We start from the raw sequence: 20,851 nt of genomic DNA on the forward strand, positions 1-20,851 counted from the left end.
GTAGGAAAGTGGGTAGGTGAATATGAGTGGATGAAAAATGCGAATGCAGGATTGGATGAGTGCATGAGAAGGTGGGCAAGATGGTGGATGGGTGAGACAGTAAGTGCAGGGATGGGTGAGTGAGTGGATAAATGGGTAGATGAGAGTGCGAGTTAAGAAATGGGTGGGTGAGCAGATGTGTGGGTGGTGGTGGGGGAGACTGAGAGAGAATGAGAATGGGTGAGCAGGTGCAAGAGGGTGAGCGGGCGAGTGGTGAATTGACTGATTCAGTGTGTAGTTGGATCAGAGGGTTAATTGAGTCTTGGGATGTTGTTTGGTCGTGGGTAGTCAGGTTAGGGGCGCAGTTGGGTAATCGGGGTGGGGGGGATTAGTCTGATAGGGTTGAGAGGGGTAGTCAAGACAGATAAGTAGGCCTGACAACTTGGCTCGGGGCGGGTAGTTGGGTCAGCTCCACAGAGATAGTCAGCTCAGGGAAGTTGTCAGGTAGGCTTCGGAAGGAGGTTGTTGGGTCAGGTCTGGGGGATGTAGCTAGTTGTGGCGCTTATGTTGGTTAATCTCAGTTACGCCAGAGATTAAACTGCAACATTTCAAATGTGAGTTTGCAAGTAAGTTTTTGTATCTGGCATAAGTCTCCGACACTGAGCTCAGGGTCAAAATTTTTGCGGAGGGTCCTAGGCAACAGAAATTGGACCATCGGAAGTTTAAACTTCCCAACAATTACACTGTATAGGTTTAAGCATGGATTTGAGCAGGGTTCTGACACAGACTTCAGTCCAGGTTTCACTGCTCTGCGCACTGGAAGATTTGGGCCAATACTTACAATGCATATGAACTGAATATTTGTTGAGTTTGATAAATTACTCTGGATATTAAGTGTCAAGTAAAATTTAATACAAGTCAACAGATTTTTCCTAGATATCAAACTGCATGCAACAGTAAAAGCTTAATATTTATTTTAACTTTTCTGACTGTAATCGTGAGGCTCTGACCTTGTACCTCTCCCTGTCCCTAACACTAGTGATACTCTGTGAGCATGTAAAATTCTGACAGGGCTAGGCAAACTGGATGTAGAGGTGATGTTCCACCTGGCTGGAGGGTGTCTACAACAAGAAGCCATTGTCACAGGATACAGGGAAGGCCATTTAGGACTGAGATGAGAAGAAATCTCTTCACACATAGGATGCGGAATTCTCTACTACAGAAGGCTGTGGAGATCAAGTTACTGAATATAGTTAAGGAGGAAATAGATCTCTAGACTTCAAAGGTGTGAGAGGGTATTGGGGGAGAGCAGGAATATGGCATTGAGATAGAGGATCAGCCATGATCACATTGAATGGCAGAGCAGGTCCAATGAGCCAAATGGCCTACTCGTGCTCTTGTTGTGTATTTTTAGGAACAAGTCAATGAGAGATACAGCAGTATCTTATGGGGATAGAATGACCTGCCAGTTAAGGAAACAATAGACACACTATAATACTGGCAATACAAATTACAATCGATACAAATCATCTTAACTTTATTTGGTTATCAGTGTTTTAAAATCCTTTACATTTTACTAATAGTAAGCCAATTTTAACTTTGCATTAATTTTAAGATAGGTAAATCACTATCCAAATAGTAGCAAAAATATGCAACGGATGACTGCAACAATTTATGCTTGTATTGACATCTCCAAAATACCTCTTGTTGAGCAGTTCTATGTTTCTCAGTAATTACTGCCATCTCTAGCTCTATTTCCTGCTTCTCCGTGCTGAGTTTGCTGACATCCTGGGAATGCTGTGTTATTTGGTCTGTCAACTTCATAGCTTCTTCTTTTAGCTTCTGTATGAGCTTTTCTCTGTGGAGCAACTGAGATCAGATCTGAAAGCTGCAGCCATTATTTCAAATCATATTTATCATGTCGTCAAATTCTAACACCTAATAAAATTTCCTCTGTGAATATATTTGTGTGAATGACTCAGAGTTACAGTCATTTATAATACATTATTCACAGATGTAGTTGTTGTCTTTCAAATAAAGTTTTCCACATTTCAATATTCCTAGTTCACAGTCAGGATATAAAGCTTTAGTAGCTCTCTGCAAGATTCTGATGACACGTTAAAACTACATAGAATCGCCCCGTCATGTGAACATTCATTCTGATGGTTCAATATATAGCAACATTGCATCATCTCTTTTCAATTATTCTTAACATTTAATACACAATAGGGCCAATTTGCGTCTCCAAGTCTAAGTCAGTTCTGAATGGCTTAGAAATTCTTTCAGAAAGGTCAACCTCAAAGACCATTCAATTCTCCAGTGGCATATTAACAGCACCAGGTACAGTTTCAGATGGTTGCAGGGAGTACACTAATTCTGTGAAGGTAAAACTAAATGGGAATCAAACTTACATTAATTGAAGATTTTTAAAAGGAAGATTTCACAAAAGGATGAAAAAGAATTCTGAAAGCTTTAGTAGGCCATCAAAACCTAACAACAACTTATATTTATATGGCACTTCTAACATAAATGAAACATCCAGAGGTATATCACAGAGCCATTATAAAACAAAGCATGACATAAAGAAATATTGGGGGGGACCTTTCTGGCTGCACTTGCCCCAAAACTGGAAAATCCCAACAAGGTCAACTTCATGGTCTGCCACTTGCCCATTCCAATTATTGTAGCTGGCAGGGTGATAAAACTTGCTCCGTTAAGTCAGAAGACCAAACGCTTGGTCAAGGTATTAGCTTTTAAGAAGTGTCTTAAATGGCAGAAAGTCAGGTAATGAAATGGAGAGGGATCAGAAAGCAACTTCAGAGCTTGGACCAACAGTGCAGCAATTATGATTGGGAATGCAAGAGGCCAGAATTAGAGGGGTGCAGATATCTCAGGGATTATAGGAGATTACAGAGATAGGGGAGGATGAGATCATGAAGGAATTTGAAAAATAAGGATGAGGATTTTAAAAATCAAGGCATTGCTTGACTGGATGCCAATATATGCCAGTGAACACAGGGGTGATTGGGAATGGGACTTGCTGTGAATTAAGACACAGGCAGCAGAAATTTGAATGATTTCAAGTTTATGAAGGTAGAATATGGGAGAGCAGCCAAGTGTGTATTGGAATAGTTGAGTACTAAAGACATGGAAGAGGGTTTCAGAGCAGATGACCTAAGAGAGGGCTAAGTCAAGTGATGATACAGATGTAGAGGTAGGTGGCCTTAGAGGTGGCTCAAAAATCAGGTCAGAAGCTCAACTCAGGATCAAATGTGATATTAAACCAGCCTCCCATCCAGTGACTCTGTCTACACTTCCTGCTATCTCACAAAGCAGCAGCTAGCATAATCAAGGACCCCATGCACCCCTGACGTACTCTCTTCCACCTTCTTCCTTCGGGAAAAAGATATACAAGTCTGAGATCACGTACCAAACGACTCAAGAACAGCTTCTTCCCTGCTGCTGTCAGACTTTTGAATGGACTTCCCTTCACTAAGTTGATCCTTCTCTATATCTTAGCTATTACTGCAATACTACATACTACTCTCTCGTTTCCTTCTCTATGAATGATATGTTTTGTCCGTATAGTGCGCAAGAAACAATACTTTTCACTATGTTAATACATGTGACAATATCAAATCAAATCAAAACAAAATATTGCAGACAGACTGGCTTAATTTCAAATTGTTTCCAGTGACAGTGATGCAGTCATTAGTTCAAAATGGACTTCAGACCAGGGGCTGAAAATCATGGTTTTAGACTTCCCAATATTTGACTGGAGGCAATTTCTGCTCATTCAGGATTTCGGATAAGCAGTCTGACAATTTAGCGACAGTGGAGGAATTGAGAGGGGTGCAGGTAAGATAGAGCCCATAGAATCATGGGCTCCCCACAGTGCAAAAAAGGCCATTAGGCCTTCGAGTCTGGACTGATTCTATTATCCAGGCCATCTCCTCCACCCTATCACTGTAAACCCGCACATTTACCATAGCAAATCCACCTAATCTGTACATCTTTGGACTGTGGAAGGAAACCAGAGTACCAAGAGGAAACCCATACAAACATGGAGAGAACATGAAAACTCCACAGAGGCAGTTACCTAAGATTAGAAGTGAATCTGGCGCTGTGAGGCAGTAGTGCTAACCACTGTACCACCATGCCACTCACTAGTCGTTAGCGTATACTAATGGCATGCTCTCAGATGATGTCATGCAAATAAGAAATAGGATGGGATCAACGATAAATCCTTGAGAGAGACCAAAAGGATGGTGTGGGAACATAAAGAGAAACCATTGCAAGTGATTCTTGAGCTACCATTAGATGGATGAGAATTGAACCATATGAGAGCAGTTCCCCTCAGGAGGATAAAGAGGGCAAGTTTCACTTTAACTGAGTCACACAAATTTTTTTGTCTTTAATAAGAGCTGTGTCACTACTGTGGCAGAGGCACAAATCTGATTGGGGAGATTCAAATGTGGAGTTCCAGGAAAGATGGGAATGGATTCGAGACACAACAATGCATTCAAGGACTTTGGAGAGAAAAAAAGAAGTTGGAGATAGGATGGCAGCTTGCAAGGACAGTGTCAAGGGTTTTTTTTGAGAAGAGGAATGAAGACAGCAGGTTTAAAGGTGAGGGACAACACCTATAGTTTACAATATTGGCTAACACTGGGGGCAAGAGAGAAAGTTCAATAATCAGCAATTAGTGAGACTAGGAAGTGGGTCTCCTGGGTAAGATGAGAATGTTATTTATTTCCTCAGCAAAAGTCTGAAAGAAGCCTGTCCCACAATTTACGAGCCAAAAACATTCATGGGGAATATGGTCTGCTTTGCTGCTTTGTTGTTGCAGTTCCAGCTACAGCGGTGGGCTGATTTCAGTCACTACCTCCATTGTGCTCAGCAAACACTCATCCATGATCCTTGCTAATGTTTAGGTAAGATAATGGCCAGGGTCTTGTGGATGATGCTGTTTCCCATCCTACCAAACATCCTCTCACTTGGAAGTCCCATTCCAGCACAGAGTTGTCAGCCAATCAGATTGACTGGCATCTCTCTAATCCCTGTAGTAACAGAAGCTACAGTGGACTGAACGGGATCAATAATTGCCATTTCAGAGAGCCTCAACCAGGACAAGGTACAACAAGATTTTGTCTGCCCGAGCATAAAATCACTCAGAAGTCGGGACTGGTGGCTACCCTGCAGGAAGTCCATTCATCCTATTTCACATTCAGAGGGTAGAGATGGAAATGTAGAAAATGTTCACATATGGCTTTGGATTGTGTAAAATGGAGACTGGATATAGATGAGGAAGAGGAAGTGGCCTGTACAGATCTCTGGTGCAAGAGTATGAAAATAAATCATTGTGGAGATGTAATGGATATAGCAAGTGTGAAAAAAATCCTGATTGGAGAGATTCAATTACTGAATTTTGGGAAAATTGGGCACTGATTTGAGAAGAAAGGAAGGTTTGAAATGGAACAATAGGGGATGTAAGTTTGTCTGAGGTGAAGGTGGTGATGATAACCGATTTCAAAGTGAGACCACAGTGCTTGAGGAGAGGGAACCATTTACAATGTCAGAGAGAATGCGGACCAGAAGTTGGGTGGCAAGATCAAGGAACAAGGTTCTTATAGGCAGACTAATGATTTATTTGCCACAAAATGCTGTTTAAGCAGAGTTTACAATTTGTTCCAAGAGTGAACTGATGCTTGCTTGCTAGTATATAGAACAAAAAAAGAGTGGGATTAGGCTCAGCTCACATGCAGCATTATATCAGCATATACTTGATGAACTAAGGCTCTGTTCAATACTTCTACAAATACACAGCTTGATATCCCCACATTATTCTAACTTTGTTTAGTTTCATAAATTTTAAATTCTCATTTATTGAATCATTGCAAAGAACAAGTGGAAAATCACAAAAAAGAAGAATTTGTTTCTTTATACAATGAGCTTTCTAGACTCTTACAATGCTGCAATCTTTGACAGTCAGCTATGACTTCAGGAGCAGAATCATGTTATGTAATGAATCAAGTAGAGTTGTCAAAGTTCAGACTCTATGATGAAGTGTGTATACCTTGTCAACTGTTTTACATCTCAATTAATAAGCAATCATATTTGTTTGACAAGGTAGAGGGACCTTCCATGGCTTCAGATAGTAATATGCCAGTATGTGAAAATAAAACCTTGTAATGTGTCAGTGGAAGTGTTCCTGTTTCTGTGACATTGGCATGAATATTAAAATGAGCTGAACTCCCGCTCAAGGCATGTCTATTTATGATTAGACATTTTCAGACAAGCTGCTGTTCTTGTGAAGCCACAAGGGATAAAAGCTACAGCTACCAGTAAAGGTAGATTATGCACCATTACATATGGTGTTCTTCAAACTTCAAATCGAGTTATCATCTAAATACCACTGTAAAGTCAGAATACAATTGGAGCATCTCTTTAAGGTGGCTATCTTCTGTGCGCACACTTTTGCCTAAAATCATACGAGGAGCGGGCAGAATACTTTATTGTTTAATGCAAAAATAGAGGACTACAAGCGAGAGAAAAAAAAAATCTTCATTCATGACATTCCTGACAATATGGGTAATTCTTGTAAAACAGCAGAATTGAAATTATTTGCTTGTATATTAACCCGAAAACATTCCTTCTGTCTATTAAAAATCACCAGGGCAAATTACTTCAGTACTTGAACTACAAACAACAAAGCAGGCATCAAAGAGATGCAAGTATTAAAAAATGTAACGGACCGAATGCTGATCTTAAGATATTCAGAAGGAAGAATGAACAAAAGACCCCTCCCTAAAAGACATCAGCAAAACCTGATTCAAGACTTTGATAAGTTGAAAGTTCCAACAAGCTGAAATGTCTCAAAATAAATAAATCCCTTAGGTAAATAAAAACTAATATGCAAGATGAAGGTGCATAGAGTTGAAGGTAATATACAGCATGGATAGAGGTTAGAAGCAAATGGATGGGATACATGGAACATTTTAAGTTGGCAGCTTTGAACTACTGATGTTCAGCCAGGATCAGTGCTGGGACTTTAGCTACTTAATCACTATTAATGACTGCAACAAAGAGAACAAGGATAATGCAGTTAAGTTTGCTGATGATACAAAGATGGGTGGAAATGTAAACTATAAGGAGGCCTCAAAAAAGCAGGAAGAGATATGGACAGATTAAGTTTTTATTTTATTATTTCATGGGATGAGAGCATTGTTGGCAAGGCTTGCATTTGTTGCTCAGCCCTAATAAGCCTTATAAAGGTGGTGGAATTGCTGCTGCTCATCTGGTGATGAGGTATAGCTACAGTGCTGTTAAGAATTGAGTTTCAGGAATTTGATCCAGTGATAGAGAAGAAACAACAATATAGTTCCAAGTTAGAATGGTGTGTGACTTGTAGGGGAACCAGCAGTTGGTGTTGTCGTGTGTGTGCTTCCCTTGTCCATCTACATGGTAGACAAAATGGGCTTGGAAGATGATGAAGGAGTTTTGGTGAGTTGCTGCAGTGCATCTTGCAATGTGAAGGTCTAAGGTTGTGGATGGGGTATTGTCAAGCAGACTGGTGGTGTAAAATCTCTTGGTGTAAAATCTCTTGAGTATTCTTGGAGCTGCAGTCATCCAGGCCAACATCATAATCCTGACTTGCACCTTGTTGATGGTGGAAAGGCTTTGAGAAGTCAGTAATTGAGTTATTTGTTACAGAATTCCAATCTCTGATCTGCTCTTGTAGGCACAGTATTTAGATGGCTAATTCAGTTAAGATTTTGTTCACTGGTAACACCCAGTGACAGGGTTTCAGTAACAGTAATGCCGTTGGATGTCAAGGGATGATCGTTATCTTTTGGAGATGGTTATTGCCTGATGTGTGTGTGGGGTGAGAATGTTATTTGTCATTATCAGTCCAAGTCTGAATGTTGTCCAGGTCTTGCTGCATATGGACGTGGACTGCTGAAGTGTGTGAGCAGTTGCAAATTTTGTGCTGTGCCTTGCAGACAGGACATACCTGGACAGTTTTTCATGTTGTTGGGTGAAAACCAATATTGTTACTCTAGTGCAAGAGCATAACTCATAGTTAGTATATATTATTATATATTCATTAGTACATAGAAATCTATCAATCCTTGCTTCTACAGACCTCTATGATAGACAATTCCAGTGATACACTATCCCCTTAGTGAAGAAATTCCTCCTCATCAGATAATACTTGTTTAGCCTGTGTCCCCGGTTCTGGATCCCAGCTAAAGGAAACATCCTTTCTGCATTTATCCAGTTTATCCCCTTAAGAATTTTGCATATTTCAGTAAGATCATCTATTCTTCTAAACTCTAGGGAACACAAGCACAATCTCCTCAATCTCTTCTCATGGGACAGTCCAACCAACACAGGAGGGGATGAACATCCACTGCACTCCATCTATGGCAAATATATCCATTCTTACATAAACAGGCCAAAACTGTCCACAATACTCCAGATGGGGTCTAAGCAAGGCTCTGTACAATTGCAGCAAAACATCTTTATTCTTGTACTCAAATCGTCTTGCGATAAAGGCTAACACAGATGCATTTTGGAAGGAATAATGCAGAGAGGAGCTATGTGATAAAAGGTAGACAGATTAGGAGTATAGAAATACAGAGGGACCTGGGAGTGCAGGTTCACAAATCCATGAAGGTTGCATCACAAGTGGAGAAGGTTGTTAGGAAGGCTTATGGAATGTTAGCCTTTATAGGAAGGGGTATAGAGTATAAAAGCTGCCGTCTAATGCTTCAGTTGTACAGAACGTTGGTTAGACCGCATTTGGAGTACTGCATCCAGTTCTGGTCACCTTACTACCGGAAGGACGTGGAGTCTCTGGAAAGGGTGCAGAGGAGGTTTACCAGGATGTTGCCTGGCATGGAGGGGCTGGAAAGGTTGGAGAAACTGGGACTATTCTCCTTGGAAAGACGGAGATTGAGGGGGGACATGATAGAGGTATTGGTTTTGGTAGGTCGCGGGAACCATGGTGCACAAAGGCTGTGTTGAACCTAGTCAGGAGGAAGAGGAAGGTGTACAAGAGGTTCAGGGAATTAGGAGAGGTTAAAGATCTTGAGGAGTATAAGGACTGTAGGAAGGAACTTAAAAGGGAAATTAGGAGAGCCAGAAGGGGTCATGAGAAGACCTTGGTGGGTAAGATTAAGGAGAATCCCAAGGCCTTCTATAAATATGTGAAAGGTAAAAGGATAAGAAGAGAAGGGATAGGACCTATAAAAGGTGAGGGGGGAAAGGATTGTGTGGAACCAGAAGAAATGGCAGAGGTGCTTAACGAGTACTTCGCCTCAGTATTCACAGTGGAAGCTGATCTGGGAGATTTTGTTATGGATTTGCAGCAGATGGAAAAGATTGAGTACGTGAATATTAAGGAGGAGTGTGTTGGAACTTTTGAATTCTATCAAGGTAGATAAGTCGCCTGGACCAGATGGGATGTACCCCAGGATACTGTGGGAGGCGAGGGAAGAGATTGCAGAGCCCCTGGCGATGATCTTTGCGTCGTCAATGGAGACGGGAGAGGTTCCGGAGGATTGGAGGATTGCGGATGTAGTTCCTATTTTCAAGAAAGGGAACAGAGATAGCCCAGGAAATTACCGACCGGTGAGTCTGACCTCTGTGGTTGGTAAGCTGATGGAGAGGCTTCTGAGGGACAAGATTTACGAACATTTGGAGAGGTTTGACATGATCAGGAATAGTCAGCATGGATTTGTCAAGGGCAGGTCGTGCCTTACAAGCCTAGTTGAATTCTTCGATAATGTGACTGAACACATTGACGAAGGAAGTGCCGTGGACGTAGTGTACATGGACTTCAGCAAGGCGTTTGATAAGGTCCCCCATGCAAGACTTCTTGACAAGGTGAGAGGGCATGGGATCCAAGGGCCTTTGGCCTTGTGGATTCAGAACTGGCTTGCCTGCAGAAGGCAGAGAGTGGTTGTGGATGGGGCTTTTTCTGAATGGAGGTCAGTCACCAGCGGAGTGCCTCAAGGATCTGTTCTGGGACCCTTGTTGTTTGTCATTTTCATAAATGACCTGGATGAGGAAGTGGAGGGATGGGTAAGTAAGTTCGCTGATGACACTAAGGTCGGTGGTGTTGTGGATGGTCTGGAAGGATGGCAAAAGTTGCAGCAGGACATAGATAGGATGCAGGACTGGGCGGAGAAGTGGCAGATGGACTTCAACGCGGATAAATGTGTAGTCGTCCATTTTGGCAGAACCAACGGGATGAACGAGTACACTATCAAGGGCAGAAGTCTGAGTAGTGTTGAAGAGCAGAAGGATCTTGGGGTCTGGGTCCACAGGACTCTTAAATCGGCCTCGCAGGTGGAGGAGGTGGTCAAGAAGGCGTATGGTGTACTGGCCTTCATTAATCGAGGGATTGAGTTTAGGAGTCGGCAGGTAATGCTGCAACTTTATAAGACCCTTGTCAGGCCTCATTTAGAGTATTGTGCGCAGTTCTGGTCGCCTCACTATAGGAAAGATGTAGAAGCTATTGAGAGGGTACAGAGGAGATTTACAAGGATGTTGCCTGGACTGGAAGGCATGCCTTATGAAGTTAGGTTGAGGGAGCTGGGACTCTTTTCCCTGGAGAGACGAAGGATGAGAGGCGACCTGATAGAAGTTTACAAAATGTTGAGAGGAATAGATAGGGTGGACTCTCAGAGGCTATTTCCCCGGGTTGAAATGGTTGCTACGAGAGGACACAGATTTAAGGTGCAGGGAGGGAAGTTCAGAAGTGATGTTAGGGGTAAGTTTTTCACTCAGAGGGTGGTGAGTGAATGGAATCGGCTGCCGTCAGTGGTGGTGGAGGCGAACTCGCTGGGGTCTTTTAAAAGACTTCTGGATGAGTATATGGGGTTTAATGAGATTGAGGGTTATAGATAGGTCTGTAGGTTGGTAGGTGTTGATGTGATCGGCGCAACTCGTGGGCCGAAGGGCCTGTTTGTGCTGTAGTGTTCTATGTTCTATAAGATACTGAAGGGAATAGATAGAGCTAATAGTGAGAGACTGCTCCCTAGACTGGGTACAAACACGAGAGGTCATGATTTAAGGGTGAGGGGGGAGAGGTATAATTTGGAAGTAAGGGGAAGGTTCTTTACGCAGAGAGTTGTGGGGGTATGGAACGCGCTACCGAGTAGGGTGGTGGAGGCAGGAACGTTGGACTCGTTTAAGATTCAGTTAGATAGACACGAGTGAAACGAGGATGGAGGGTTATGGTAGGGGCTATTAAATAAGGTTAGAACCTCGGGAGACACCGGAAAAGCAGGCTTGTAAGATTAACGTTTTTGTCTTTTTATTCCGCAGGTGGAGGTCCACCTCGTGTCAAACGAGGGGCATGCACACGGTGGGTCGTGCATGGGCTGCTCTTGGAAGTTCCGGGAGTGGCCTAGTACTTCGTGTCGGTGTGTGTGCTTGATCCTGGACCGGTAGACGGGCGCCGCAACAGCTCGGTGACTAGCACTGCTAGCTGTGCAGATACATGGATTTGGGCCTGTGTCTGTGGGAGTTTGTGCATTCTCCCTGTGGTTGCGTGGGTTTCCTCCGGGCGCTCCGGTTTCCTCCCACACCCCAAAGTTGTGCTCTTAGGCTGATTGGTTTTACCAAATTGACACTATTCTCCCCTGAATCTGGCTAAGTTAGGGGTTCCATTCGTAGACATGCAGGGTAGAATAGATGTAGGGTGATGCGGCGGCGCAGGCTCATTGGGCCGAAGGGCCTGTTTCCCGTGCTGGGTTGTTCTTTGTTCTTTGTAACATACCATTGTCTCTCCAATTGCTTGTTGCATCTTCATGTCAGCTTACGGTGACTCACAAACAAGGGCATCCAGGTCCATTTAAGAAAGACTCTGCACTTTTATTCCCCCTTTGAGTGTGGATAACCTCACATTTATCCATACTTTATTGCATCAGCCACGTTTTGTCCATTCAGTAAGCCTTTTTAAATCCCCTTGAAGCCTCTTTGCATCATTGCCACAACACACATTTCCACATAGTTTTGTGTCATCTGCAAACTTCAAAGTATTACATTTTTGTTCCACATCCAAATCATTGATATAGATTGTAAAGTACTGATCCATGTGGTACTCCACTAGTCACAGCCTGCCAATCTGAAAATGACCCATTTATTATCACTCTCTGGTTTCTGTCCATTAACCAATCCTTAATCCATGCCAGTATCCATGGCTGGAACACCTGGATAACAAAAACCCTAATGTCAGACTCCTATTTATTGCCTTTAACACCATTATTCCCACAAAACTCATTTCCAAACATCATGGCCTGGGACTTGGCTCCTCCCTCTGACTGGATCCTATATTTCCTAACCCACAGACCACAAATCAGTAAGGATAGGCAACGACACCTCCTCCACGATTATCCACAATACCTGGTATTGTGTCCTCAGCTCCTTACGATAATCCTTATACATTATGACTGTGTGGCCAAATTACAGCTCAATTTTCAAGTTTGCTGATGACACTACCATAGTGGGTCAGATCTCAAAAGGAGATGAGATGGAATACAGGCAAGAGATAGAGAATCTAGTGAAATTGTGCAATGACAATAATCACTCCCTCAAAAGTTTGTAAAATGAAGAAGATAGTGGAAGACATTCCGCATAAGGGATGAAGTGGTTGAGAGTTTCCAGTTTCTAGGTGTCTAAATCATCAAGAACTTGTGTTGGTCCCTTCACCCCGATGCTATAGTTAAGAAAACCCACCAACACCTCTACTTTCTCAGGACGCTAAAGAAATTTGGCATGTCAGCTATGACTCTCAACAATTTATACAGATGCACCATAGAAAGCATCCTTTCTGGATGTATCAGAGCTTGGCATGGCTCCTGCTCTGACCAAGGCAACGAGAAACTACAAAGGGTTGTGAACGTTGTTCGCGCAAACCAGCCTCCCAACCGTTGACTCTGTCTATACTTCCCACTAGCTCGGAAAACCAGCCAGTATAATCAAGGACCCCACACATCTCGGACATTCTCTCTTCCCACACTTCCGTCGGCAAAAAGATACAAAAGTCTGAGATCACATACCAACCGACTCAAGAACAGCTTCTTCATTGTTGCCATCAGACTTTTGAATGGACCAACCATATATTAAAGCTGATCTTTCTCTACATGCTAGTTATGTCTGTAACACTGCATTCTGCAGCCTCTCCTTTCCTTCTCCCCTATGTACACTATAAACAATATGCTTTGCGTGGCTGCAAAAATAATACTTTTCAGTGTACACTAACGTGTGACAATATTAAATCAAATCAAAGTATAGTATTTCCATTATCATGTGTTTTAATTCTGGTTGCTAACCTTCTGAGTGGGACCTTTTTGAAAGCCTTCTGAAAATCCAAATACTAGTACATTCACTAGTTCCCTCTCATCTCATTCCACATTCACAGAAAACTCCAACAAGTTGCTCAAACATAATTTACCTTTCATATATCCATGTTGATACCACGTGATCAGATCATTACTTTCTCAGTGTCCAGTTATCACTTTGATAATAGATTCTAGCATTTTCCCGACTACTGACTTCAGGCTAACAGGTCTGTAGTTCCCAGTTTTCCTTCTCTCTCCTTGCTTAAACTGTAGGGTTATATGTACAACCTTCCAATCTGAAGGCAGCGTTCCAGGATCAGTATAATTTTGGAAGATGACCAGCAGTGCATCCACTATTTCTATAGCCACCCTTCTCAACAGTCTGGGATGTAGGTCACTGGGTTCTATGGATTTATCAACCATCAGCCCCACTAATTTCTCTAGTACTTTTTTTTACCAACTCTAATTTCTTTTAGCTTCTTAGTTTCATTATTCCCATGGTTCTCTATTACTTCTGGAAGATTTTCTGTAAAATCCTACATGAACACAGGCACAAAGCAATTATTAAGCTGCTCCCTGTTATAAATTCTCCTGTCTCAGCCTCTAATGGACCCACATTTGTCTGGACCGATCGTTCCTTTTTACACACATAGAGAAGATTTTACAGTCCGTTTTTATGTTTCATGCCAGTTTACATTCATTTTATTTTCCCCGTTCTTTATCGGTTTCTTGGTCCTTCTTTACTGAATTCTAAAATGATCCCAATTCTCAGTTTTACTACTATTTTGGCAACTTTATAAGCCTCTTCCTTGATCTAACACAATCTTTAACTTCCTTGGTTATTTAGCCACGATTGATTCACATTTCCTGTAAATGGCAGAGCAAGTTCGATGGGCCACCATGTCTCTCCTGCTCCTTTTTCTTACTTTCTCATGTTGGTGTTATCCATCTGTCACCCTCCCACCCAGCTTTGTGCTATCTTCAAATTTTGAGATATTACATTTAGTTCCCTTACCTAAATCATTTATATATATTGTGAACAGCTGAGGTCCTAGCACCAATCCTTGCGGTACCCCACTAGTCACTGTCTGCCATTCGGAAAATGACCCCTTTATTCCTACTCTTCGTTTCCTGAATGCCAACCAATTTTCTATCAGTTTAAATACACTACCCACAATCACATACACTTTAATTATTCATGCTAATCTTTTATGTGGAACTTTGGCAAAACCTTCTGTGTCCAAAAAACCTACTGGTTCTCCCATCATTAAGCTGACTAGTTACATCCTCAAAGAATTCCAACAGATAAGTCAAGTATGACTTTCCTTTCATAAATCCATGTTAACTCTGTCCGATTCTAGCACTGCTTGCCAACTACCCTGCAATAAAATCTTTGATAATAGACTCTAGAATTTTCTCACTACCAAGATAAGCCTGACTGGTCTACATTTCACTGTTTTCTGTGTACCTCACTTTTTAAATAGTGGGGTTATATTAGCTACTCGCCAACCTGTAGCAGCTATGCCAGAATCTATAGAATCTAGGATGACGACCACCAATGCATCCACTACTTCTAGGGCCACTTCCTTAAGTACTAAAGTTGCCTGAATTGTCAAATCAATGGCTACTCGCGAGATGGATAGTTCTTTGGTGGAATCAGATAAGAGGAATTAGTGGATGTACTGTACTTAGACTTATAGAAGCCATTTAACAAGATGTCATAAAGGTAATTGTAGAAAATGTCATGCTCATGCTGCAGGGGGTAACATTTTGGCATGGACAGAAGGTTGACTAGCTAGCAGGAAACAGAAGACAGCTATAAGTGTGTCTTTTTCTGGTTGGCAGGATGTAATGATTGGTATGTCACAGGGATTAATGCTAGGGCCTCACTTTTTTACAACTCATACATATGACTACGACGTAGTGTTGATAAATCGCTTACGATACAAAGAAAGCTGGGAAAGTATATTGTGGAGAGGACATATAGAGGCTATAAATCAAGAGGACACAAGTTAAATGAGTGGGCAAAGATCTGGCAAATGGAGTATAATGTGGGAAAATGTGGAATTGTCTACTGTTGGCAGTAATAATAAAAAAAGATTTAAATGGTGAGAGATTGCACAGCTCTGACATTCAGAGGGATCTGGGCATACTAGTGCAGGAATCACAAAAGGTTGCAGATACAGCAAGTAATTAGGAAAGCTCATAGAATACTATTGTTTATTGCCAGGGAATTGAATATAAAAGCAGAGAGGTTATCTTTCAGTTGTATAGAGTTCACCTCAGACAGGCAAAAAGCACATGGAGTCCAAGCCAATAGACTCCCCAAGGCTCAATACTGGCTCCAACCCTGTTCAACTTGTATACAAGTTATTTTCAGAAAACTACCTTCCACTCTGACAAAGAGTCATCCAGGCTTGAAACATTAGCTCTATTCTCTCTCCATTGTTCTGTCAGAGTTGCTGAGATTTTCCAGCACTCTGTTTTTATCTGGAGATTAAGATATGCTGACGATACGTGCCTCACAACCTCTTGGACCAGACCATAACCGACAGCTTGTCAAAACTTGAGCAATGCTGCAACACATGGCAACTTAAGCCAAGCCCTGCAAAAACAGTATCCAGCTTATTCCATCTTCACAGTGCAAAGGCCAATAAAGAGTTCAACATTCAATGAACAGATACAAGTTAAAACACCACTCGATTCCAACATACCTCAGAGCGACTCTAGAATGGATACTGACCTTCTGGGAACACCTGAAAACAATTGTGGCCAAGGTCAAGTCCAGAAACAACTTGATTGCCAAATTAGCCAGCTCAATGTGGGGATGCTGCTCTCAGCACCCTACTGTGCCCCTGCCCACACACCCAGACACACCAAAATCATCAGGGACCTGGGCAGTGTAGAAAGGAAAAAAATGTTCCCATTGGTGGAAGGATTGACGGCACATTTAAGCAAATTGGCAAAAGAAGTAATCGTGATATGACATGCAGTGAGTGGTTAGGATCTGCAATGAATTATCTGAGAGCGATGGAGGCAGATTCAACTGATGTTTGCAAAAAGGAATTGGATCATTATTTGAAAATGAAAAAAAAACCTGCAGGATTACGAGGAAAAAGCACAAGATGAATTGCCCCTTCAGAGGCTCAGCACAGATACAACAGGCCAAATGGCCTCCTTCTGAAACCATTCTATGATTCTATTCTATGATTTTATAGGCCTCATTGCAGAGGAAAGGAAGGATTGATGGAGGGTGCAATTGGTCCTGACTGGTTGCATAAAACAGGCACAAGCATGTATTACACCACGTCCACTGACTTGGTCATTATAAAAGAAAATCAAGCATAGTGCATCTCACCCAAGACTAACTTCATCTTTCTAGTTTGGGAAAGAATAAATTGGAGTGGGAGACAGTGCAATTAGAATCCAATTCAATATTCAATTCAATAAAGTTACATGCACAAGAAAGTAAAAACATTTGTGATGATACATTTCAGTTTCAGAAGACCAAAAGAAGAAAGTTCAGCACAGTTATTAAAATAGGAATGAAACAATAATTATTAAATTTTAGAATTTTAGTATCTCATCAGTTTGAAATGTCTCAGAATGCTTCACACTGAGTAACTTTTGAAATGCTGTGATTGTTTGTTTATAAACACAGTAAGCAGCAAGAAAAGCTGCAAGAGAAAAAGCAGATTGGAGGCTAGAAAAGAATGACATACTTTTCTTTGAAATAAAGCAAACTTGGGGACAATTTTGTGCCTGCACTCTACATCTGTGGAAATGGCAGCACGTGCTCAAAATCTGGGGATTTGTGTATTGATGGACTTCAAATAGATATATCCAAAGAAACTGAAAATCACTTTCTCAGTAATCTATTTTAATTAGCCTAGAAACATGTTAATGCAATAAGCATAATATATAGTGATCTAATTATACATTATAAAATGAAGTAACACTTTACCTGTTCCCACCACTCAAGGATCATGAACAATCATTTGAGCTTCCTATATTTCAAACATGGTTCACTGTACATTGACTATTAGATGGATGCTAGACATAATGAGATAAATGGCCCAGGTGTTGCTACAAGAATAATTGAACACAGTCAGTAATACACAACTAGGCTAGCAACTTGTGATGAGGAAGAATTGCAAATCACCACAAGTTGCAGGCTAGTTTGCACTGCTTCAGTATAAGGTTTGCAAAACCAGCATCTCACTCTCGAATTCCCCATTATCGTATTACTTCCCCATTAATCTCTCCAAAGAACAGTAAATCTAGCAATTAACAGTATGAGTATCCTATAAATGATGTGGTCATTGTTAATGACTTCCAAGCAGCCTCTCTTGCCCAGAAAATTATTTTCAATCTAGAGTCTCATATATTCATATTAAGTTAGAAGTTTATTTATTGTTATCACAAGTAGGCTTACATTAACACTGCAGTGAAAATCCCCTAGTCACACACTCCAGTACCTGTTCAGGTACACTGAGGGAGAATTTAGCACGGCCAATGCACCTAACTATTATGAATTGTTTTAGAAGCTTCTAAGTTTTAAATTTCTATTTTCTTTCTTTTAACTTCTCTCTGTCTCATAACACAGTCTTTCCTTCTATGTGCCTGATCTGACATTGAATTTAGCCATGCTAATTCATTTTCCTTCTCAGTCCTTCCTCTTGTTTAATTCTCTTTAGTTAAGGAGACATATTGTTTGCCCCACTGTCCTTCAAATTCCCAGATGCTCTGTTGTGTTTGTTGGACCACTATCAACTCATGGTTTGAGTACTGTTTTGAGCAAAAACATTTAAAACCTAAATCATGCACAGCCTAACTAGTAGTGTATACAGTTGAGATGAGCTGCTCCAGCAAAATCTGGACTAGTTTTGTGTTGATGGATAATAGCCCTTATTCTAAGGATAGATGTTTTCATTAGTACCAAAGCTGTCCAACTGTGCAAACTGTTATATCTGATTATACCAGATGATGCATGAGAAACAAAAGTTCCAAAGTTTATTTATTTAGAAAATTATTACCTCCTCATAACAGGCAGAGTATTGTGTTTGGGCTGCCACTAGCTCTTTTTGCAAGGCACACAATTTGTTTTCTTTTTGATGAATCTGTAAAACAAAAAAGAAGATAAGAGCATAATCTTTCTTTTGCAATCTTTACTATGCTGATCAAACAACTCCTGGCTCAGTTTTACCTACTATAATGCTATACTTTACAAATAATGAAAATAATTAACTGTTGGACAATGGGCTGCATTTTTATTTTACAATGTTTCAATTTAAGATAGACATAAAAAACGCACAAATTGCCTGTTCCTATTCAGAATGATAAGATATCTGATGCAGTGACTAATAACCCACTCTATATGCTGAAAGTTTACTTATGGTTTCACTAACAAATGTAGAAATGCAATTTTTCAGATTGTGACTCAGTCGGTGTAAATTAGATATTAGTTTCTATCAGCGCACAGGATGAATGCACCATTTGGAAGATCCTACAATAACTGCACCTTTAGTGGCATGAAAAGCTTTTATTTCTCCATTTTCTAAACACAGAAAAATGTATCCCTACAATTCAGAATATTGAATGCCTTATGGAAAGTGAAAGGTCATTTGTAACTGTCCATAGGATTGATGGAGTTTAGATAGCTCCTTGACCTTCACCCTGCACTCATGAAGTATAGTCGCAGATGACAGAGCGTCATGTAAGTTTTTGGAGACTGTCCTTTTAATTCCATATCACATTTTAGCTATGTTCTGAAATGTACTCATAATCGTGCGTCAAAATTTAATTACTTCAAGTCTTCCCTCATTAATCTGCAAACAATTAATACTGCCCAGAGTCTATAATTTTCATAAATTCAAATGAATGTCCTTTTATTTATTATTTTTCAGCTGATCCAGTTGAATAATTTCTTTAGAGGCCTATATAAACATCAAGGTCACCTCATAAATATATGCAATTTTTAAAAATCTACATTAGAAACTAATTCTACAATCTTTGTATTTCAAAAATAGCTTTCTTGTAAACACCTGAATAATTTTACATAATACATGGGAAATCTTAATATATTGGAAACAGCAAATCGTGACAAAAATGGTTAAATTTTGTTTTTTTGAGATCAGTGAATTAAAATACACATTTATAAATTATTTCCTCAACAGAATTTATGTTCCCTGCGTGAAATATGATAGTATAAAAGTAATATGCTGAAGAAACACTATCTTTCCTCTTTTTGATAAATTGTCTAAAAAGACAAAACACAAACATATTTCATCTTCAATAATCTGTGATACAACTGAGGGGTGACTTGCTCCCTTCCCCCTCTCTATTTTATAGAATCCAAACATTTTCTTGAAAGGAAAATTAAAAATGTTCATTGTGTTGTAAAGCAGATAATATTTTGGAAATACTGTAATCAGATGTATTTTAAAGTCTGCACACAAAATCAATTTGCATAAAAATATGTGATCGCATATAGATAACAGCACAACATTTAAAAGTTACAGTTTTAAACCAAAATAAGGTTAACCAAAAAAAGGTAAAACTGATCACAATAAACAAGCACTGAATTACATACAATTTTAGTTATGCATGAATAAATTACCTATTTCGAGAAAGTGATTGCTCTATGTGTGTTTGAACTGTTTAGTTTTTAATGAGACAATTGCATTTCAAAAAGACTAAGGTTAGGATGGCGACAACCTTTCCAGTGGCAGACAATTAAGAGTTTGCCACAAGGCTTTCCATCCAATTAATCACAATGAGCTGGTTCTCAACACTACGAGTCCAGAACACTAGCAGCTAGACATTCTTGGCACTGCCACCAAGAATGGCCGCTGCTGAGGTTGGAAGCAGAATGAGCTGGTGCCATCAAGTTGAGGTGAAGGGGGTGTGCTGAACTACGTGGTCAAGCCCAATTGATCAGAGAGGAAATCCGTCCAGCAGCAACTCAGGGTTACCTGAGCTTTTGCCACCAGGAGCCCTTTCATTGGGTTATGGAACTTCTAGTTTTGATAGCACCCATATTTGGGAAGCTGCTCGTCAACCGATTCATATAGCTGGGGGCGGGGCGGGCACTGGGCGCCACCAGCTAAATCCTGACAACCTGGGAAAATGGTCATCAATTAGCTATTACATTAAGCAAACTTTAGAAAAACGGGCCAGCAACTGGATTATATTGAGAGTACTCAGGGTAGCTCCTGGGACATTTTACCAGCTCCCCACACGACAGTTATAAAATCCTGGCCTAAGTGACCAATGTAAGAAGTCTCACAACACCAGTTTATTTGTTAGTAAACCCACAAGCTTTCAGAAATGCTGTTCCTTTGTCAGGTGTATGGAAGGTGACTAAATGACCAATGAACAGACAATCCTATGCATAGTATGGTGCTTCCCTTTTATATGGGAACCTTCAGGGTCAATTCAGTGAACAAGATATATAAACAATAATGTCTAAAATCAGTATGCATTGCCTTCTAAAAAATCTGTTCTTTTCCATTTTG

General features: G+C 40.6%; 1 protein-coding gene across 1 annotated transcript in view; it reads right to left on the bottom strand.

The window, feature by feature from the left end:
• Positions 1 to 20,851, bottom strand: part of LOC145346372 (uncharacterized) — a 230,163-nt gene that overhangs the window by 28,110 nt on the left and 181,202 nt on the right. The window contains exons 10-12 of the mRNA XM_080193531.1: positions 18,371 to 18,454; positions 13,782 to 13,870; positions 1,681 to 1,837 (exon numbers count right to left, since the gene is read on the bottom strand). Coding sequence (XP_080049657.1) covers positions 1,681 to 1,837; positions 13,782 to 13,870; positions 18,371 to 18,454 — 330 coding nt within the window. The remainder of the gene's footprint in view (positions 1 to 1,680; positions 1,838 to 13,781; positions 13,871 to 18,370; positions 18,455 to 20,851) is intronic.

This window comes from Carcharhinus amblyrhynchos, chromosome 8 (assembly GCF_965287045.1).
Source record: "Carcharhinus amblyrhynchos chromosome 8, sCarAmb.v2.hapA, whole genome shotgun sequence".
NCBI lineage: Eukaryota > Metazoa > Chordata > Chondrichthyes > Carcharhiniformes > Carcharhinidae > Carcharhinus > Carcharhinus amblyrhynchos.